The sequence below is a fragment of the Ciconia boyciana genome, chromosome 9 (assembly GCF_034638445.1).
Source record: "Ciconia boyciana chromosome 9, ASM3463844v1, whole genome shotgun sequence".
Taxonomy (NCBI): domain Eukaryota; kingdom Metazoa; phylum Chordata; class Aves; order Ciconiiformes; family Ciconiidae; genus Ciconia; species Ciconia boyciana.
This window is the reverse complement of record NC_132942.1, coordinates 3,687,668-3,710,515: the sequence shown is the minus strand read 5'-3', so window position 1 is coordinate 3,710,515 and position 22,848 is coordinate 3,687,668. Positions and strand designations below refer to the sequence as shown.

The following is a 22,848-nucleotide window of genomic DNA, read 5'->3' as shown; positions in this document are numbered from 1 at the left end:
GAGGGTGCCAGCTCCCTGACGGGACGGGGTGCTGGCGCACGGCACGGGGACCACGGGCTCCTGAGATCTCCTTCCAGCTCAAAGACCATCTCTCCAGCTCGCCCTGGGCGAGTCCCTTCAAACCCGCCTGCTTGGGCCTCTGCCTCTGCCAAGCCGTGCAAAGGATCCTTCCCCCCTGGGAGGCTGGGAGAATGAAAGCGATCCGAAGATAAAAAGCACTGGCTAGGTGCTGTAACTGAGTTTAGGCACCGCTGCGCAGAAGGACGCTTTGGGAGAAGCACGATTTGCCTCTGAATAAAGCTGGGAGCTGAGCACCCACGCACTCGAGGCACCCACGGGGACACCAGGCACCCCTGCCCCGGGCTGGGTGCTCCCCTGGGCATCCCGGGTCCTGTCCCAAGCATCCTTTGCAAAGCTCAGGGGATGACGGACAACCACCCACCCGCCACACCAGACTATCGGGGACTCCCCCAGCCACTCTAACCCAGCACCAGCAGGCACACATGGCCTGGGAGATGTGGCCATTGTACGTTAATCTTTTATCAATGTTATTTATAAACAGAACCTTAATGTAAAGTGCGACCAACAAAACAAACAGCAGCACGCAACCTGCGCGAGCTGAGCATCCGCAGTGAAACTTCTAGATATTTTGTTACAAACCCAGCCTGCTAATGCACTTAAAAGATTTACAGGAACCAATTATCACCCTTTCTGCCACCCACCAACATCAATTATTGCTCAAATTTAAGATGATGACAAAATGTTTTAGAAGCCACTTTATAAGCTGCTGTCTCTCTCCAGCAATGCTTGGCACTGACAGAGCTGTCCTGGAGCACTTCTGATGAAAGCCTCCTCGCTCCATCCAGCAGCAAAACTCTTGAATATCGCTGGAAACTACTGCAATTACCGCAAGGAATTTATGGAAATAGCAAAACAACGGCTTGACATAGAAATGATTGTGCCGAAAAGCGTGGAGGCAAAATGTCTAAAGCTTCTCCCGCTGATTTCCAGCCCTGCTAACCTATACATTAACACATCTTTCCTGCAGTATCTGTTTCTATAAGGAGCTAAATAAGCTCAGCTTTCCCTTCCAGAGGCTCACGGTGTTGGCACCTCTGCCCACAACTTCAGGAACTGCCACCTGAAAATATTTCTGGATTTCCTTGCTTAAAGATAAGCTTAAAGGCCAAGGCTGTTTTCACACAAAATTAGCCTGGATTATTATTTGAGCTCGAACTATTATTCCTCTTCCTCCTCCCGTTCCCTTCAGCCACCCCGTGCAATGCGGGCAGGCCTACGGGCAGCTCAGGCGAATCCTCCTCCCATTGATACCAACGGTGTTAATCCAGATCAACGCCGATGTAATTGAGAACAGCTTCCAGCCCTAAATCTGTTCCCAAGATACTTCTACACTGTACATCGGTACCTCTATTAAATACATCTCTTGCTTGTATTATACCAGGATTTGCTGGTTCATCTATCCAGGCACCAAACGGGTCCGCTGCTGAAATGATTACTTGTGCAACGAGCTTATGATCTCGGCGGAGAACAAAGATTTCAGGCTACGCGCGGATGTTTGTTGTGGGCTGCAGCACAGACATGTTATAAAACAGCTCCAAACTGGCAGGATTTCTTCAAAACAAGAAGAAAAAAAAAATCCAAACAAACAGACCCTGAATTATTAATGGGCTAAGCTTTCTCAAGCGATGAGCGGCAAGCAGGGTGAGCCTGGACGCGGGGGCATGGGGGGGAAGGTGGTGGAAGGGCCGTTGCTGTGGGCTGGGGGGAAGACACTTAAAAGGGGGAAGCCGGGCTGGTGGTTAAAAGAAACAGATGCCACTACAAAGAGGACAGACCTCTGCACATCCTCCCACCAGCCGGGGCTGGGGAGCATCCCTGCGGGGGGACGGCAGCCCCTGGCTCCCCTGCATCGGGGTGCAGCGGTCCCTGGCCGGCTGCACCGGCGGGGAATGGGGCTGTGCCTCTGCCACCACAGCACGGCAGGGAATCGCGCCCAAAGTCGTTAAAATAATGGAAGAGCTTCAAACGACAGATTTTGGGGTGGCCCTGCACAGCGGATGGAGCCTGGTGATGGTGATGGGCACCCATGGGTGGGTGGCAGCCGCGTGGGGACAAAATCTGCCCGGGGAGTGCCAATGTGCTGCCTCGGGGGGGAAAGGGGGCTCCCCAAATCCCAAAAGGACGTGGTGGGACGTGGGGGTAAGCCTTGGACAAGGACTCCCAGCGCTGCCCGAGAGGCAAGCAGCCGCTCTCCATAGCGTACATTTAATGGCAGCCTCTGCTCCATTGAGCACATCTTCCCCGGGGTTACTCCACCGACTTCGGTTTATTCCACGTCTACTTGACCAATCTCACCTCCGCCAAGGGAGGTATCATCTCATTAGTACACAGACATATCTCAAGTATGCAGTGATGAATTCCCCCTGGAGCTTCAAAAGCAATAAATGTGACCTTTGCATGTTCCTGCCATAAAATACCAGGAACATCTCCAGCTCCCAAGATAGAAGCTGTGGTGGGCATATGTGAGCAGCATACACCATATGGATTAAGTCAAGGGAATACTTAGAAACTTCGACTCTGCCTTCAGCAAAATTGATTCCGGCGACGTTTTTAGCAATTTCTTGAGGATTGTCTGTGTGTTTATGAAGTGCCGATCACCGCAAAGGAATCTTTCAGCATTGGTCTTTGAAGTCTCTCTAGCCCTGCTCTTACAATAGCCTTGGATTTAGTGGAGATCACAAAATACAGCATAAAATGTTAATATAAAAATGAAGATTTTCCTCTAAAAGGAAAGGCCTGTGCTGCCTGGAGTGGCGTACACATAAATTTGGTTCAGGGTTTCATTCAGACTCCTTCAGACCCACTTTTTTTACTATCTCATATTGCAGCAGCAACAAATAAAACATTTAAGCATGCTTAAATATTGATTTAATCTCTCGCGCACAGAAGTTCTTTAAACAGTACATTTCTACTGAGTACAGTAACAGCCACTGAGGCATCTTACTGGTGGGTTTAAAACTATTTAAAGCTGTTCTACGTGAAAAACTTTTGCTTTTCGGAGCAATTCCACCTAACTGGGAGAGGAGCCGGCAGAGAGCAGAGAGCTGGAGGTATCTGGAGGTTTATCTGATCTCGGTGATAAAATTCCATCCCTGGGGTGACCTAAAAAGGACTGGAAAAGGCATGTGCTATGTGCTACGTGGATCAACGCTGCGCTAACGGCAAAGCGAGATGGATGATCTCATAGGTGTTTTCCAGCTCTCCTCCCCGCGGCTCCTCAAGAGCCAGTCAGAGATCAGGCTCCTTCTTTGTCATTAAATATTTTGGGAATGACACATTGTGCCCCTGGACTGCCCAGTGACAACAGCTCAGCCAAACACCCAGGAGGAATTTAAACTTCTGCATATCTCTTGACGCTGGGAGATAACTCCCGACTTCTCTGAATAGGAGGAGAGGCTGCAATTCTCCAGTTAAGTCACGTTAATGATCTCAGAGATTAGCAAAGCTGGTTTGGAAATCTCAGTATGTCATTAATGTCGAGGGCTTCCGGGAGAAAGCGCTATTTATGGCCTGCCTTCAGACCAACCTAGGCAGGTGGCAATCTTCTGCGTTGGGTGGCGAAGGGCACAAGCTCCACGGCCCATCCCCGCTGCGCCCGGCTGCGTGGCTTCTCCCATATGGGAAGCAGAGGGAGCGGAGCCTCCGCTCCGGCACAGCCCAGGAGGTGAGCAGCGATGGATTTGCTGCAACAGCTTTCCTCTACGACCACCCAAAGCCCGTCACTTCCACGGGCAGGAAAACGCATCCCCCAGAGAAGCCCGTTGCCTGCGCAGCCCTGATGCCCCACAGCCTCCGCGGTCCAGCCCCCCGGGCAGCACCAGGCACGGCCGGCGTGGGGGGATGCGACCGTGGTCCTGCAGCCAGCACCCGTCCCGCTCCCTACCTGCCAGACCCCCGGCTCCCCGCCGTGCCGGGGAAGGGTTATTAATCCATGCCACATGTTTTCCCTTTCAAGTCACTGGAAAAAATGCACTACCCCTCGCACTGATCGAGAAGTGGGGAGGGCTGGGGGATGGGGCAAGATACCAGAATCCTTCAGGCTGAAGCCGTATCCGCAGTGGATTTCACACACCAAACGCTGGTTTTCAAAGCTACTCTCTCCCCAGCATATTTAAGGCTCAGCCAGTAATTACAGCACAGCAACAGCAACAGAAATGGGCTGGAGAATCAGCTGACGGACAGTGAGGCTCTTTGCATTACCACTGCTGAAATCCCCTGGGCTCGTTATTACCATCTATAGTTGGTTATGGCAGGAGGGCTCAGGGGCTTCCACAGGGACTGTGGTCCCATCAAGCTCAGTGCTGTACAAATACTTCCTAAAGACTATCCTTGAAAACCGTGATGAATGACAAGGAGCTGGAGGAAGAAAAATGCAGCTTGCTCAAAACTGCACAGAGGGTGAGTGGCAAAGCACCGGCTGTGTCCCAACATTGGGTTCAGGGCGGGCTCGCCGGGATGCTGCGATGCCAGCCCACCCAACGCGCCTGCAAGGAGCAGGGCTACCAGGGGTATATGGCTGTGATGATGCTCGAGCTCCCCTCCTAAATCCAACTGGCTCCCAAGGCAGCGCTGCTGCCGAAGCCACCTCTCTCCCCCAACACACGCGGGTTTGGCACGTGCCAGCCCCAAGGTGACAAGCCGCTTGCAGCCGCAGGGGACAGCCAGCTCCCCTCTGGCCTGGGGGCAGGGGCATCCCTGCCCCGACGGCACCCCTCTCATCTCAACCTTCCAGTTATCCATCAGCACGGGAGCTCCACATCTGAAAGCCATTTAAGACATTGCATTTGTAACCTGATACTTCGAAGAAATAATAAAGCGAGCCAAATTTAACCCAACTGAGCTGGAGAAGCCAAATCTCTGCCCGCTGCCTTTCTAGAGACTTACGAAATAGGTACAAGGGGGAAGTGGAAATAGAGACAACCCTTCTCTGGAGCCCAGAGACACCTCTGATGGCCACCCAGCTGTGAAGACGGCGAGGGAAATGCAGCAGGAGATACAGTGAAAGCACGGTGGAGTCAAAAGGATGCCCGGTGCGGTACAAGCTGCTTTCTTGCTGCAGTAACAGCAGCTGTCCAGCGTTGGGAAGGGTGGATCCTCTGCAAGGCACCCGAGCGGGACCGAGCACTCGGCTTTGCCCAGGAGCCCCGTCTGCTCTGCCCGTGGACTTGACCTTGGCTGCCAGTATCTCAAAACCTGGGTGTGCTAATGACAGAGCTGAGGCTGCTAATACAGGACCAGTTAATGAGGGCAAAGTTGACTGCGATTTGCTAGTGATACTACAGGCTCTACAACACCGAGATTATGGGAAATCCAATATACAGGATACGTGTAATAGATAATTAGCCAAACCCTAAAAGCAGCCTCTACAACTCTCAAGGTCCCGGAGATCACGGTAACAAAATTTGGTTGTAAATCATGAGCACATCAGAAGAACATACCTTGTCCTACCCTTGAAAGACCTTTGCAACGGGGAGTAATGCTTCATGCAGGCATGTTTCAGCTTTCACTGACCTCACGAGGTGAATGTTTTATTGCGTTGTTATTCTTACCTGCGTAGCAGCAGCCACACCACAGCAACCCTTACCTAACAAGGACTGGAAAATCCCTCCACGGTCTGGCAGGACTACACACCCACGCGTCTGTGCCAACAAATCTGCCCAGCAGACCATGATAAGCACTAGTGCCAATGGTCAAATTCCAAGTCCAGGTACTTGCACTCAACTGGAATGCACTAATGGATTTTAAGAATGTGCAGTGATATAACAGCAGTGATGCAGGAAACGTTATGCTGGGGTATTTAGAGACACCAGGGAAAGGAGAGACAACCCAGGACCAGCATTTCTGAGAATTACACATTTTGACTAGGAAATCCTCTTTCCTCTGACTCCATCTGCCCAGTTGGCTACAGCTGGAGAAACGTTGGAGAAATGCTTTCAGATGTGGCCAAAGGAAGGGGAGTCAGGGTCAACACCCCCATCCTGACCAACACCTCCTCCTGCAGTACACGTGCCGCAGGGATGAGTGCAGGAGATGACGATGGTCATGAAATCAGAGCAGGGTCATGAGTGATCTGGATCTATCGGTTCTTCTGCAAACCAGAGCCCTGCTGCACGGGGCATGCTGCACTGCTCCTACCATCATCTGGTTTGCCCCGTTTGTCTTGGGCCACGTCCCAAAACCCCTACGTGAGTGATGCTCACTGAAACGCACTCAAGATCCTGCACTGCAGCAATCCGTGTGATCTCTTTTGGAGAGCCTGAACAAAAATTTCTTCTTCAAGGCCTTTTGTTCCACGTGATTACTTAAAAAGACTGAATGCCCACTCTGGGATGCCCAGGCAAGGAGAAAAACAACAGCAATACTCACCCATCTCCTTCAGCTCCATATTAACAAGTTCCAACCAGCAAGCATCGAGCTCGTCCAGGTCATAGCGGCTCACTCCTTGCAAGTAAGTCCTCGTAGCTTCCGAAATCTCAGAGCCAGGCAGGCTACTTGGTGAAACCTGTGAAGGCGAGTTCTCCAGCTGGGGTATGATCCTGGAAGAAAAGGGGGAGAGGTTGAGAGCTACAACTCGCAAAAGTATCCCGTGTCTTGCCATGGAGGGTGCGACCATAGCGTGTACAAACCTGACTCAAAGAAGGAAAGCAAGCCCAGCAAAATCAAAGGGGTTTTGTGAGCTCGGTGTCGTCTCCTGTGCCTCGGATGCTCTGAGGACCACAACTTGGACACAAGCACTTTCCCAGAGACTGCTGGTCTGAGCACTTTATGTGATGGTTTGAGTTGGGATGCATGAAAACCAGCTGATTTTCAGAAAATGCTGAGCACACCCCGGCTGCCAGCTCCCCTTCCCGGGACCTCAAACCAGCTGCAAAAGGCTGGACATCCTCAATATCACAACCAACTTATGAAAACGTCATTAATCTTTTTCTCCAACAAAACAGTAAAAAGCTTTTGAGGTCTTCAGAGATAAAAATCATTAAAACCAGAGAAATATCCACCTTTGTGACAGATGCCTGGTGCTCACAGGCCGGGAGTTTGCGCTTTTCCCAGTGTCCCAGAGAAAAGTGTTGTGGGGAGATGGGAGCGCGGCGGCGTGGCTCCGGCTCCTGCTGGGCTGGCTTCCTACGCGGCACCATGCCCACCCGCCTCAGACTGCGATCAGGAGGGGAAGGAGCGGTCTGGGAATCAGGAATTTGGGTTTTGGCCTGTGTCTCCATCTGCCGCTATTCTTCCCTGCAGATTGGTGGCATAACACCAATCCCTTCAGAAAAAAAGAAACGGTATCAGTGCCGCATGCGGGCTTTGCCACCGCATCTCATTCTTTCCTAAACACCCACTGATGCTTTTCGGTACAAACCAGCCTGCGCCCCGCACGGCTCCACGCTGCAGAGCAGCCCCAGGGAAGCACCGGGTGGGCGGCTCTGTGCCGGGCTCTCCACGGGAACACGCCTGCTTTTCAAGAGCTCTGCAGTTCCCCCTCGCACCATGAGAAATTAAGCCATTTTTCCACTTTGTGTGGCTCCTTTCTTCCTTCCCCGCCTTGTATTACTACCAGCCTGGTGGCAGCAACCTCCTATGCGTTTGGATTCCTGAGTCAAATAACTCGACCTACGGCTACAGCCGCCAGCATCAACCTCATGTTGCCCCCCCTGACGTTAGAGGGTTGTTTCTCCCCATGGGGGCTGATGGAGAGGCTCACACAGGAATACCACATCAGGGTAGAAATAGTCTGTTGGGGAGAAATTCATTGTCCTGCCTGTGAAACCGGGAAATCTGATGTGGAAAGCACATGCAATCACAGGACCGGGGCTGTAAGGAATAGCGATGCTCTTGCCCAGAGCCACTGGTTCTGCCAGTGAGGGGGGACCGTGGCACCAAGCCATCCCTGCTCCATGGCCGCAAAGGGGCACCCCATACCCCCCAAAAGGCAGAATGCACCAGAGACACGGGATAAACATGGGGACAAGGCTACGGCAAGGGCTTCTGCTCACCACGCTGCCGTCTCAGCCATGCTGCCGACCCAGCTCCTTCCTCCCTGCGGGCAGGAGGACGGCACGCAGCCCTGGGTTTGGCACCGCCACGCGCTCTGCGCCCTGTGAATATGAGACTCTTTGCCCACTGGATAAATTTAAGCTCAATGCTCTGTCCTAGTTACATTCGGAAACATGAGCTCAGCCAGCGCCTTCTCCCCGCTGTGCCCTGCCCGAAGTGCTCAGTGGGAGCAGAGGCATCTATCAAGTCTCTCCAGAGGTCTCCGAGGACTGGAGGAAGCCCCAGCTCTGCCAGTGCTTCCCCTCTCGCCCGGCCTGGGACCTGACTGCGGGAAAGATGAGTTCTAGTTTGGCGATCAGAAGTCGCCCAGCTTTGCTTGCTGCCCTCTCCCCGACAATGCAGGCAGTCTTGGCTGGGCTCTCCACTTCCAGCCCCATTGCACCAGTTGACTGATGGGCTTGTGCTGAGAGCTGGTCCCAGCATGGGTCCGTGGCAACTTTCCTTTACCTACAGCAATAGTTTTCCCATTCATCTACAGAAATTAACCTTTTACATGAGAAAAATGAGGTCCGATGGATACGATGGTCCAAATACTGATAGCAACAGTGACTCCTCCAGCCATTAACTCCCCAGAAGCAATTACTGCTGCTTTACTGGGGCACAACAGAGATCAGATCCTGGTCCTGGGCTGCTCAGATGAGATGCCCGACCCACTCTGTGCCGGTATCCACTCCCCAGGGCATCATTTGCAGGCAGAGCAATCCCTGATTTAAAACATCCTCCAGCCAAGCCCCTGCGACCGAGCCCCACGTTGCAGGCAGGCTGCCTGCTGCCCGCCGCCGCCGGACGCCTTCAGCATGCCATAGACTTTAGTGCCACATTCACACTGTGCCGGGCAGCACTTTGGCAGGCTCGGCAGTGGAGAATGTCCCACGGTGGTCTGCGAGATTTGTTCTGAGCGCTCTCTAATCACAACCACAGGGACAGGGAGAGGAGCTGCCTCATCTGCTGCAAACTCCCTGCACAGAACGCGAACAGGCGCTGGCTGTCAGCTCTTCTGTCTTTTCTTGGCAACTCTGCGGCAATATGCATGACACTTGCCATGCACGCGTCAACAGTGTCATGCGTAATGACATGCAAGCAGAGGACGAGCTGGAAATGAAAAGCAGCCTGTGGTGCCAGCTGCCAGATCTCTGCAAAGTTGGGAGCTGGAGCTCGCTGCAGTATTTGCACAGCTCACGTTTCCTCCCCGAAATACCACCTCCCGGCGCAAATGTCAATACAGAAAGACAATGCAAAGAAACAAACAAGCAAACAGCAACCCGCTGCAGCACGTCAGTCCCTTCCAAGCGGCTTCTCTGCCGTGCAAAGCCTGAGGATCCAACCCTGCTCTTGCACCAGCACCAGCTGGGAAGCCCAGTGGGCCCTGCAAGACTTTTATCTGCCTTCTGTCCTGATATGTAAGTTAACGTCAGAGCATCAAGTGCCTCGTGCTCTGTGGTGTGGCTGGGGCAAAGCCATCGTGTCCGTCACGTAACCAGCTGAACCACATGCCACATGCTCCAAGGTCTGTAAGCACCAAGGGAAGAAATTCATGCACAGCTGCCCTCGGGAACGGGACCCTACCTGCCTTGCCCAAGGTGGCGAAGGAAATCCGTGGCAGGGCAGGAAAATGAACCTGGAGTTTCTCCGGACCCAGACATGCAGTTTAATTGCTGTCCTCTGCAGTCACGACCATTGGAGGCACTTCCAGAGCCACCAGTGAGAGAAGCAATAATTTGACTGCTCGGAGAGGGAAACATCAAGAAAGGGGTTCTTTTTGCCTCTTTTGCCTTACTTTCCCCACCAGTACACTGAAAATAAAGAATGTGCCCCAATGCCCTGAGGACATCTCCAAATTTCAGTTCAGGATCTGAAAATAACCCCATGAAAAGACAGCTCTCAGTCCCCGGATTTTAAAATTAGCTCAGTGTAATCTAGGACAGGGCTTGGGGATTCAGTAACATCTGTATTTAACGCAGACAGCAGTAATAATACTGCAACTATGCCTGCTCCGGTCAGGCTTCAGGACTGTCACCTAAGGAGCTCCCTAAAACATACAGCAGTCACTGGGGCAACGTGCGTTGGTCCAAGGAGGACCGAGCCTCTCCTTCCCATGAGCCCAGGTCCAGCTCAGCTTTGCAAAGCGCCGGGCCCTTGCTGGACCCGCAGGCAGGCTGGGCACAGCGGTCGTACCGGAGAAAGCTCAAAGCTGTTGAGAAAAAAAAAAAAATCCTCCAACGGCAAGGAATATTCCTGTTGGAAAGAGCTGTCCGAGCAGGCTCGGGGACGGCGCGTAAGCCTTCATTAAGCCGAGTTCCACAAGCCGCTCGCCGAACAGGCGGCTGCAGCAGGGGATAGTCTGACACAGGGCCAGCCGGGGATGCTCGGGACGGCGGGAGAAAGGAGCCGCTATTTTTAGCCTGGCATAAAAGTACAAAGATTTAATGCTCTGTGTACGTATCAAATGGGCAGCCTGAACAGGGCATTTACTGTATTGACAGCCACTGAAATGCACTTAGTTCGATAAGGATGCTGACGGGGACTGGAGAAATCTCTTTGGGTTATCTATAATGGGATACATACGATACTTCCCGCCGAGAGCCGAGCTGCCGCATTGCCGGTGCTGCCGGCATGAAGGACACAATGCCCACCCAAACCCAGGCAAGTCAGCCCCGATGTGCGTGTGCAGGCTCTGCCTTCTTATTGCAGCTATCACCTCATGGAAAAGGATTTTTGCTGAACCTGATGCTCAGAGATGGGAGACGAGTGACTCTGCCCGGTCACGCAGCCGCCTGCCAAACGCGACCGAAGCTCCGGAAACCTGGATGCATGCTTAGACTCTCCCAGGTCCCGGCTTTGCGCAGACCCGGTGATGCAGAGATCACAGGGAGCTTCACGGGGTCACTGATGGTACCAGCACCGCTGGCACGAAAGCTCAATGCTCAGCCCTTCCTAACACTGCGCCGTTAAACCGAGCTGGCGCCGGTTTAACAGGAACTGGAATTTACAGAGCGACTCTTTGCTGCTCACTACGTCACTGATGATGAAGATCAAGTTAATTAAAATACAGAGATCCAACGGCGTGCTCCGCAGGCTCGCTGGCGCTCAGTTAAGAGGTTTGAAACGTGCCAACGCAGCGATGGCAGGTGCCTCCCCCGTCTGGAAACACACGGGTTGGGGAGGGTTGACCAAGTGCTGCGGCACTCGGCTACGACAGCTCCGCGCTGCCTGCACAGCTCCTCTCTCGCTGCAGTTTGCTACCGTTACTAATTATTAGTCCCATAAGGAATAAATATTAATATGGAATGTATCTTCTAAAGAGAACCACACTAAACTTTACTTTTGGAGTTTTCTCTTCACGGGCAGGACCCCGTGCCCATCCGGCAGCATGGGCTGCCATTCCCCGGAGTTAATTCAGACTTGGGGATGCTGGGACACGTTCGTGCCATGCTCTCACCATTTCATATACCAGCAAATGGAGGAGGTCAGAAATGAAGAAACTGTACAAAGAAGGCACCTGGAGGAGAACTTCTAACCCCAAGCCTGTTGTGCGTAACCAAGGGAAAAGATGAAAAAGGGAAGATATCCCAAAGGGTCTGCAGCCCACTGAGCCCCTTGGCATGAAACCTGCTGCTAACCAGCCTCTGAGGCCAACGCAGCCACGGGGGAGGAAAGTGCATCAGCTGGAGGCTCCCCAGGCAATGCCCACGCCGGGGGACACCGTGCCCCTCAGTCCCAGGAAGCCAAACGCTGCCACCAAGACCTTACCCGTAGATTACACACAGCCAGTGATGGCCAGACCCAGTGAGGCTGAAACCAGATGCAGGGTATCTAATTGGAAAGCAAAAACTGCAGGTTCAGGAGCTGGCTCCTCTCACACTCCTTTTCTACCGACATGAATTTTGTGACTTTAGCGTAGCTACGCCTGATTTGCACCAGTGGGAGATGAGACTCCAGGGCCAGGTCTGCACCTCCACAGGGACAGTGCCTTTCGTCAGGGACAGTGCCTTTCGTCAGGACACTTGGCCCTGTCGGGTGGCTCTGAGCTGTGACTCGAGTGGTGCCGATACCTGCTCCCCAACAGCGCCTCAGAAATAACTGCAAAATTATTTTTTTATACAGCGAGCGGCTTGTATAACCCTACAACGACCTGCTGGAAGCCTGGTCCAGATCAAACCCCTGATGCATCTGCAGCACTTGGTTAAACACGAGGTTTTTATGGCTCGCTAACAATTCAGCAAACCGTACGAGAGGCTACGCCTGCTCCTACGAGTGTCCCTCCTGCCCCGAGGGGTGCAGGAGGCTGCCCGGGGCCGGGGGCTCGCACGGGACACCCCAAGCCTCTGGGAAGACCAAGCAGGACACGATGCCCGGAGGTGTGCGGCCTCCCGTTGATTCCTGGATTTGCTTTAGTGGGTAAAATCATGTTCCTAAAAAGCAACCCGTTCCTCCCTGACACATGCTAACACACCTGCAAAGAGCTTCTCGGTGGTCAGATATAAAGATCAATGACTGCAGTGACAGTTGCCTTGGGCTAGGAGAAATGGTGGAAGGAAGAGATCCTACAATTTAATACAAGAGAGCAAACCTTTGGAAAAACCCATGGCCCGATCTACAGCAATACAGAAAACAGACCGTGTTGTGCACCCCTCCTCACCTACAATAACATCAAGAAAACTGGAGCCTGGAAAGCTGTAAGCTTTGTGCTGCCCAGACACACTGCAGTGGGGACACAGCTAGAAAAAGGGAAGAAACCACCAAGGCCGCCCTCGCCAGCATCTCCTGCCCATCTCCCGCCGGGCTCCGAGAGCGGGGGCTGGCAGGGACGTCATCAGGGCTTCGCTTTCGCGCAGGGACAGGGCTTAATCCCTTTGGAGACATCCCCATTTCCAAATAGCTGCTCAGTGGAAAAAGAAAAAGCCAGGCTGGGCGATGAGGATGTCTGCACACGTGCCACCAACTCACACAATCTGCGGTGAATTTTGCATTATGTATTAATATTCTTCACATCCCAGGTTCAGGCATCGGTGATCCCATAGGAATCAACCCTTCCTTCTTATTTCTAGTCTTGTTTTCTAGTTTTCCTCTCCTATTCCAGCCTCAGGCATGGTGGGGAAGATGCAGGACTTCCTACCTGCTTCAGGTGCTTCAAGATGTCACGACACTGCCCGTGGCACGGGACGTGGGAGACAAGGGATGCCCACCGTCGCTGCCGGGGCTGTGGCGGGCAATAGGTGCCCAGAGGAGCCTGGCAATACACAGGTACATGCTCAAGGAGACGGTTTTCTAAAGATTGGTGAAAATACCCTGTTCCTCACCCTCGGTGAGAGCCAGCGGCGCGGCCGTGCTGTGCCTTGGCATCTGGCTCGGCTTGGGAGCGCGCCCGCACCCCCTCCTGCTGATGGCACCAACGCGGCCGCCCAGGAGCTCCATTGATTTTTCCTTTCTCGGAGAGAAAGCAAGAGTCAAGCTCTTAATTACCTCAATTACCAGTTTTCCCGTTTCCCTTTATCTGTATCGAAGGGCTTCAGTTGGCTTGTGTAGAAAATTTTCTCCTTTTTAAAAAAGCAGAAGCAGTCAGGTAAACAGCAAAAGCAGTGCTAGGAAACTCATTGCCGGGGCATTTGTGAAGCCGAGAACTCCTCAGCCCGGCTCATTTGTGCTGCCCTGCCATCTCTTCTGGGCCAGCTCCTGCACAAGCAGATCTCCACGGCACAAGAGGAATTTCATGTGTCTTCGAGGGCTTTTCCCGTTCCCCCAGAGTTTTGATGCTTTAGTTATTCATCCCTAGACTCGGTTCAAAGCAAGTGAGACACACTCAGCCCCAGGCTGTATCAGCCCTGGCACATTCCAAATAAATGGTGACGGTGACACACGAGCATCCCTGCAGCCAGGGACCCTGTGCAGGGCATGGCCAACCAATCCACCCGGACTGGGTCTGCACGAAAAGCAAGAACATGCTCCAAAAAGCCCCAAACGACCTCTCTCAACCTAAACTAGAGCAAAAGAGTCTTGGGTAGCAAAAAATGTGTTATGAAGCATGTGGACGAGGCAAGATCCTGAGCTTCTGAGGCTCTTTGATGTGCAGGGGGTGTTGAGAGAAGAGACAGTATTGTGCGTGACCCTGGGTTGGGGACGGAAAGCGTCACGAGGCCGGGGTGACCCATACCCCGACGGGGAATGTCTCAAATGCACCAGAATGGGCAGGTGGCAGAGGATAAATAATGCCAAAGCGGGAAATGAAAATGCTACAGAAACAAACGGCATAGCCTGAAAGTTCATTAGTACAACACAGGTGCATTACAGAGAATCAGTATCCTATTACAGCAATGCAAAGATTTTCCTCATCTCAGAAATACCATTAAAAAAATTCAAGCAGAAACCTATTGGCTGGACCCTGAAGTTCTCCTCAGGTAGAAAGCCTGCTTTTACTAAAAGTAAAAAAGAAACACCGTGCTGCTGAAGAGCAGAGCGAGCACCACACTCCCCAAATGATGCTGGTTTTGGGGAAAAGATGCGGTCCTGGGCAACAGCTTCTTGGGGGTACCAGCAAACAGCCCAGAATGCTGCGAGGTGCCCTGGCCCTCTGCCCTGCGAGTGCTCTTCAACGCCATCCCCGCCACCCCCCGAAGTGACCCCCAAAGCCCTGCTCATCCCTCCAGCCCCTGCAGCGGAGGATGCGGTGCTGGGAAGGACAGACCTGCCCGGCTCCGCGGTGGCACAATGGCTCTACCTGCATCCGAGCACCATCCCGGAGCACCCAAACACAGCAGACCCGCAACCATGAGATAAGTCACTTCTCGCTGATCTAGAGTGAGCGGCCGGTGAGTTTGGTTGCCCTCCTTAAGCCAGAGCACTCCAGCAAGGTGGCTTCCCATAGCACCTCGCTGCCGCCCCAAGGACCCGAGATGAGGGCAACGTGTGGCCTCACTGCGCAACACACTAGCGAGATGACTAGTTTTCCAAGCAGGGCTCTGATGGTGGGACCAAACGCCTTCCCATCGCCGCTGCCGGTACTGGTGTTTGCTGGTGACATGCCACCACTGAGACGCTGCGGCTCTCCCTGCACCACCACGGCAAAGCATCACGGAGGCAAAGCCTCCGCCAAGTGCTGAACCATTTGCGGAAGCTCGATTACTCTGGAAGAGCATTTACTCCTTTATTTATCCAGCCAGACAGAGACATGGCGTTTAAAAAAAAATATATCTGTACCAATCAAGGGCTTATTTAAACGAAGGGCTGAAAATTGGGATCAGCCTGAAAAGCACAACAAACCTGAGGCCATTAGTCTGAAAGTGGGTCTCAAGGGCACTTGAAGAAAAGGAGTAAGCGGACCCCAACACTCTTGAGGATCACATCTATCCCTGGAGAAGATTATACGGTAATAAAATATACTCAGCAAATTCCCATGGTTAATCTCATCTCTGTAAACTGAATGCTTCACTTGGCTGAAGGGAGAAGGCATTTTTTTCTATATGCTCGCTTTTAATATACTAGATAGAAATAATTAATCCTGTGTAGTGTTTCTCTTCTGAAAAGACTTAATTTTATTACAAGGAAGGCTTTAGTCAGTCAGTCTTTTCTTTACCTACGTTCCAGTCTAAATTAGTCTTGTCCAGTGGCCATAAATAAATCAGCTTAGGAAAGCCAGTGGAAAGATAACTCTGCCAGCAACCTTCAGCAGATGCTGATACTGTTCTTACCACCAGCTCCACTCGTGGGGGAATTCTCCTGCGGCACACCATGACTTTAAAAAGGCAATTTAAAGGGATGATTTTCATTTTCTATTTATTAAAATAGTATCTAGCAGGCCATTTGGACCAGATGCCCAATCTTCTTATGAATTTAAGCTAATAGATTTTATAGGCGCTATTGCTCCTCGATAGCAGAGCGGAATTTAAGATGTTAGAAAAAGAGTCTGGTGGCATAAGGGCGAAGGACGGGGTTGCAGGTGGTGGTGGACGGTCACAGTAACGAGCTGCAACCCACAAACAAGATTTTGTGACCCTCAGCGTACCCAAGCTCACATTTACCGACCATGTTACACCTACTTATTCCACTTTTATGGCTTCTAGTAAAGTCTGTAAAACCATGAGCCAAAACCTATACTCCCAAAGCTGGGTTCAAAGAAGAAAGGGAACGCCAAGAAGTTATTTAATGGGTTAGGTTTTAAATTAACTGGCCTGATGTTTAGACTGGCATGTAGGCTGGCTGGACCAGCTGGATGAGCCTAAAAGCATCGTTAGGATCCAGGTCTCGGTGCTAACAGGTGCCTGTGGACTTCACCACTCTCCTCCTCGACCGAAGATGCCCCAGGTAACATTGGGAGCACCCCGGTCACCAGCACAGGGTGCTCAAGAGCTCATGGCCCTGCACAAGCCACTAGCAGAAGACCTGAAACCAGAGACCTGGGACCACGGGGACCCGGCGTCTGCCAACGCATTCTCCTGCATGATGGAGCAGAGAAAGGGCTGGAGGCGGCTGGTCCAGGGGAGGACAGCGGTGACACAGTGCATCTGGGCAGATCACTGGCACCAAACCCTTTTATTTGAAAACAAACAAGAACCTCAATAGAATTAAAGCCCCGTTTTTAGTGGGCGCTGCTGGGACCGCTTTGTGCAGAAAAGTAAGAATGTGCAGTATTTCCTTATTGGCTGTTGGAGTCAAAACCTCTCGAGATTTGGCAAGAGCCTTTGCAAATCCACAAAAATCCATATGTACATAACAGAGTGGCTGCAGGCACAGGGCTCAGCCGGGGCGTCAAAGGTGGGTCCGGGAAGGGGAACCTGCAGTGGCTGCCCGGTCTGGTGGCCCGGTCTACCACCCCCCTTCATGCCATTCGTAGGTTATCCTCATGTCAGGGGCTGTAACAAGCACATTTCTAGCAAAAATAGTTGATGGAGATAACATAACATCAACCCTTCCCTTGGACAACCGTGCTCGAGCAAGCAGCCCGGTGTAAGGGCAGGGTTCATCACCACTGCTGCTAATGGGTGCGATGGATGGCTGGGCTGGCACTATCCCCTGGTATAACCTAAGCCTTCAGTAAACTGCTTGTCCCAAAAACCTACACAGGTAAATACACTGTTCAGCTCTGAAGCTCTCGTTCAGCTTCTAGCTGCTGTTTTGGGAGAACAAAGCAGCTGGATTTGGCCCTGGGAGGATCCACCAAGCTCCTCTAACAGGAGCACCCGTGCCCAGAAGGCACCCCCCGACTGCCCAAACACCGGGGGCCAATGCTCAGCCCCGCGAAGGTCCCTTTGTGTTACTCAAGTGGCACTCGGGATGCTCAGGAAGGGGTTAACGCTGCTTGCAGCAGTGTCCTGCCCTCCGGGTACCAGCAGCCAGTGAGTGTGGCTCTGGGTGACGTAATGCCCGGGTGGCTGCGCAGGCTGCACACCCCATCCCTCCTGCGCTGGAGATGTGTCAGGGACCCCAGCATGCGCCAAGGACCCCGGGATGTGTCGGGGACCCTGGCGTCCTCTGCCAGGCAGGGACCAGCCCAGGACAGCGCAGCTCAGCTACGCCCACCACCCCTTTAGCCGTTGTTTTTCCCAGCTGAACCCCAGACGTTCGGCACTTTCCAAGCAGTGAATATTACAAATGATCATTATCAGCTTTTAAAACATCCTCAGCGATCGGGAGGGCACAGTGACCGGTGCCGTGTGGCTCCGCAGGGCACAGCCCCGGCACAGCCTCACCGCCCGCAGTTGCTGGCACCGTGCATGTGTCTCTGCTGGGAAACTCCTTTTGGCTCCGGGACTGTCCACGGTCTCACAGTCTGGGTTTGGAAATCCCATTTCTGTGCAAAATGTCAAGGACAGGGTAGGGTGGCCCCTCACATGCTGCTGGCGGTTGAGGATTTCTACAGGCAGGTTCTGGAAGTTCTACAGAAATGCAGCTGAAGCTCCAGATTGCAATTAACAAGTGCAATAAGAAAAATGCTCCATTTTCCCCTCTCCATGTAGTATCTCCTCCAGTAACAGCCTGTAACCAGAGTGGGTCCTTCCAGGCCTCTGGAATAATGTAATCCTCTAAGGAGAAAGTGATTCACTCTTCTTTGATGTGATAAAAAGAGGAAAACAAGTGAACAGGAGGCACTAAACAGCCATCTTGTTAAACCCAGACAGCTTTTCCAATTTCGTTTCTGAGCTGTTTATCACCATATAAAAAGCCTGATACTCAGCAGACTAGATAAAGACTAGAGTGTTGATGTCCCTGCCTTTCTCACGTTTATATTCCAGCCTAAATCTCACCGAGATTTAGCTCAACAAATGAATTATTTAAGTCTCAACTTTGATTCAGTGCCCAGAAAATTATTTCGATGTAGACCAGAGAAGGGACTGGGTAAACAAGCGCTCAGGTGCAGCGTTGGGAAGTTGCAGAGCGGCATCCACCTTCCCAAGGCGGAGGAGAGGACGGGCACCGTTTCAAAGCAGGGTTCATCTGCACAACTTCTGTGCAGAAGAAAACCACGGCTGCGCGGACAAACGGCGATGACCAGGCAGCGGTTTGCTGGTGGGCTGGTTGGAACAACAGAACGCAGATGTTTTTCTGGTTGACTAGACAAAAGCAGCGTCTGGGCTGAGAGCAAAATACACACATCATTTTTGATGCTGTGCAAGGATCTTCTTCGTATTCCTTTCTCCCTTTCCTCTCTGTGCCATTCAGCCTTAAGAGTGGCATCAAAAGCAGCAGGAGGGGGCTCTGACCCTTCTGGCTCCGAAACCCAGCAAAACACGGCGGCCCCGACCCTGAGGCAGCTGCAGAGGATGCTCAGGAAGCATCTGCTCCCCGTGGGGCGACCAGGGCAGAGGCAGCACCAGTGCCAGCACCCATGGGTGCTGCTCTCCTTCTCCCAGAGCACCGCTGACCTACCTGGTGGCCCTTCAGGGACTCGTGTTGCATGCCAACCTTCTCCAAACCCAGCCAGCAGGTCGCTAGCATTCTGCTCATTTCCATTTAAGCAATATATATCTTGGAATTGCTACTAGGGAAGCCAGGGACACTTGAGCATATGTTTTCTGGATATAAAAAGACGAAAAATGTTGCTTCTTTATGTAACTTAAGCCAAGCTACTAACATTAAAGCATCTGGAATTAATTATCTCAGCCAGATAATGTTTCCACAATTATTTCAGTAACACAAACAGCTCCACTCATATTTGTATCCACCTACTAACGGGGAGCAGAGACAGAGGCTGCGAGCGACAGCAGCAGCTCTGCACCTGCCGTGGCCCAAGCGGGGGCTGCGGGCACAAGCCACAGCAGATCAGGAACTGGCCAAATCCCCCCAACCCTGCTGCTAACGGAGCTGAGCATTGGAAAGCTCAAAATACAGACGAGGGCACAAAGACGACTATTCCTGTGATCAGCACGGTGCCATCGCACGGGTCTCCTTACAGAAAACCGACCCAATGAAAGCAAAGCTTTGAGGAATTTGAAAAGGCAGCATCCAGCTTTTTTTAATGTGTTTTGAATCACTGCACTAACGCTGAACCCTGAAACACATGAGAACAGTTTTGACGCTGAGTCACTTGAAGCAGCGCACAGCCCATCCCACAAAACCAGGAGGGATCCGTCTGCCTCCCGCACCATCCACGTACTGCTATGCAGCTACGCTTGCTTTGGTGCATCTTCCAGATCTTCTTCAAGTGCACTGAAAAAAACCACCTACCAGCTCTTCTCCACCTCACCAAGGTCCTGGGAACATGGTAAAGCTCACTTTCCAGCAATGCAGGCTTCACCTAAATTCAACAGGATTATCCACAGCAGCACCAAGAACCGAGCAGCTCTTCCCACTGCCGGGCTGTCCGGGTCCTCCCATCACTCTGAAGAGCACTTAAGAGGAATAGTTTCTTGTATTGCTCAATGGGGACACAAGGTGCACTAAATCACTAAGAGGTGATTTAATTACTGCTGCGCTTGTAAGCAGCAGCGATCAGATCTGCTACGGTTTGCCCGGCTATACACTAAATTCATGGTTCTGGATGGAGAGCGGAGGTGACGGAGGAAGACGCGGAGGCTCCCGCGGCTGTACCAAACCAGAGTCCACCCTGAGAGCCGTAAACCTCGTTACGGAGCAGTGGGAATCGAGACCGCTCATTCTATACATTTACTGCTGAAATACACTTGACTTTCTGTGTGCTTGATCCAGTATAAACCACAGGTATCCACTGGGAGGATTAGCAAACATTTAAAGTAAAAGTCCAAGTGGCTCGGTACTAGGTAAGAACAGCCTGGATTAACATGTTTCCCATAGCAAACTAATAAAGGTGAGGACTTGCTGAAAGCCCACATAAGAACTTGTCAAGCAGACTGTAAAACAGAAATGATTACAAGTAACAGACAGAGTAAATCAGGCTTACTCCTTTGCAAAGCACTCACAGGCACAGGGCACGAACTAACAACCCTCTACAGCGTTGATACCACCTTTTGCACTGCCCAGACCCTCGGAACTTCTGAACCGCTGCTGCCGTAGAGGCGATTCACCCCATCCTAAATCAGGTATCTGAAAGACCAGCAGGACAGACCACCCTGCAAACAACCCGTCCCTCCCCGCTGCTCGCAGGGACAAGGGCTGCCTGAGCAGATCTGATCGGAAACCTCCCTTTCCCAGCGGCAGGGTTGCAGAGGGAACTCGCTGACGTTACATCACTGGGGTTTTTTTGCTGTCCTTCATCAGTGCCACTGGCCAGCCCGGAGCACAAGTGCTGCCGGGGACCCGCAGCTCAGCCCAGCCACCCTCGCCGTGGCCAGGCGTCACCATGTCACCAAGCTTTCCTCTCCCCGCGCTCCCATGTCCCAGGGCTTGGGATCTAAACGTTTAGGCCTAGGGCGGTTGGGATTTTTATTTCTTTTGATCAGAGCAGAGTCTCAGATCTTGAAAGGGAAGCGTACATGTATTTCTGAAGCATACCAGAATCCAGGCATATTTAAGGGCAGGCAGCCACAGAATGGGGATAACTGACCCAAGAAATAGCCCTTTGTAAAATCGCCAGCGTGCCATTTGCAAGCCCCAAAACTCACATGTTTTTCATGATGAGCTGGAGGGAAGGAAAAAAAAAAAAGGAAAGGGAAAAAAAAAAAAAAAGGAGGATCATGTTAAAAAAGAAAAAGCTCTGCTCCAAAAGATACACAAACTGCTGCAGAATCCTGCCTGCCCCTTCTGCAGCAAAGCCCAGGGGAAGCTGCTGATGAGTCAACAGCCAGCCTGCGTTGCCGACCGAGGAAAGGAAGTCCAATCTCAACACTCGAGAACAAAGTGTGCTGGTTCATACAGTACATGCTGAGAACGAAGCCTCAGAAAGCCCTCCCCGGGCTGGGAGCCGTGCTGCCGCAAGGATACAGCCTGGCCGCCAGCCAGGGCTCCCGCTGCATGCGGAGGAAGAGGGAGAGGTGAAGTCCAGGCATCGCTGGGACGTTTGCATCGTGCCGCCCCGCTGCTGGGCCAGCCTGGCCGCAGCTCGTCAGTGCTAGCACGCTCCATACCGCAGCCGAGATTGCTCCCGGGGTTATTCCCTCCCTTTGCTGGAACCGCTCCCTCCCTGCGCTGGGTGCTCTGGATGCGGCATCCAGCCCCGCCGGGATGAGCCAAGGTGTCCACTCACCGGGAGCAGAAGGGAAGAAGGGCAGGGATGTGCCCCAGTCCTACACCCATTACTGGTGCACCAGTTAATTCTTCTCCCTGCCCCAGTACGCTCATCTCCAACGCTGCTCCCCGTGAGCAGACCCGCTCTGTGTGCCTCCTCTTGCTCCCTTTTGCAATGATGCTGGTATCGCAAAACCACAACATGAACATCCCTGCCAACAGCTCTGCACCCTCTCAAAGAACTGCTGGACCTCCTGGAGATGTTGGGGCAACTCCTTATGGGACTGGAGTCCACTAAAGAGCAACACAGCTCGAAGGAGATGAACACCGGGCAGCTCCACATCGCGATCCGGGCACAGCCAGCCCCGCACCAGCTCGATGCACACCCAGCAGCACAGCAAGGAGCTGTTTTACCTGCACGTGTGGCTGTTGGAGGAGAGCGGCCAGAGGAGACCTGAGGGAGGAGGACAGGACAGTGACACAAACACCGTGCCGACGTGGCAGACGGCGTTTGCACCGGTGCCACCGCCGTCACCGAGTCGGTACTCGCAGAGGTTGTGCCTTCCTGTTGCCACAGCACTTTCTGTTTTCTGTTAAAACAGGGCCACAGCAACGATGCAAGTATAGATCTGCAACGCCAAGAATACCTGGGAAGCCTGCCAGCAAGAAGCAGCCTTACTGCTCGTCCTCCCGCTGTGTGCAAATTCACAGGAAACAGAATCTACAGCACATACTAATGTGGCTTAATGCGAGATCCAAGAGCCACCTCTAGATCCTGCCTGCATCCCTGTCAGCCTGGGGAAGCAGCCACGTGCCAAAAATGTTAAATTGTTAAATAAAGGAGGAATTAAAGCCCGTACAGGTGCATAAAATGACACGTAGGTGCCACTGTTTTATGGAGTGATGCTCTCTGCTGAGCGAGCTCAATGTGCCGCTCTGCACGGCACCGGCATCGCCATCAGTGGGTAGGGACAAGCCCGGGTTGGGTCCCTGCACACCCGCTCTGCAAAAAGGGCTTCACAGCCTCCTACGAGCATCCATGGCAAACCAGCAAGGCCCCCTTTCCTCTTGGGTGTATCACGGTGTGACTCGGGGAAGACAAAGCTCATCTAAAGCTTCTCTTTCCCATTTACAACAGGAGTG

The 22,848-nt window shown here is 52.5% G+C and overlaps 1 protein-coding gene across 5 annotated transcripts in view; it reads right to left on the bottom strand.

Annotated features, from left to right (window-relative positions):
• The window catches only part of JADE2 (jade family PHD finger 2), an 82,174-nt gene that overhangs the window by 31,252 nt on the left and 28,074 nt on the right, over positions 1-22,848 (bottom strand). For all 5 annotated transcript variants that reach the window (XM_072872066.1, XM_072872067.1, XM_072872064.1 and 2 more), the window contains one exon: positions 6,448-6,617. In XM_072872066.1, coding sequence (XP_072728167.1) covers positions 6,448-6,617 — 170 coding nt within the window. The remainder of the gene's footprint in view (positions 1-6,447; positions 6,618-22,848) is intronic.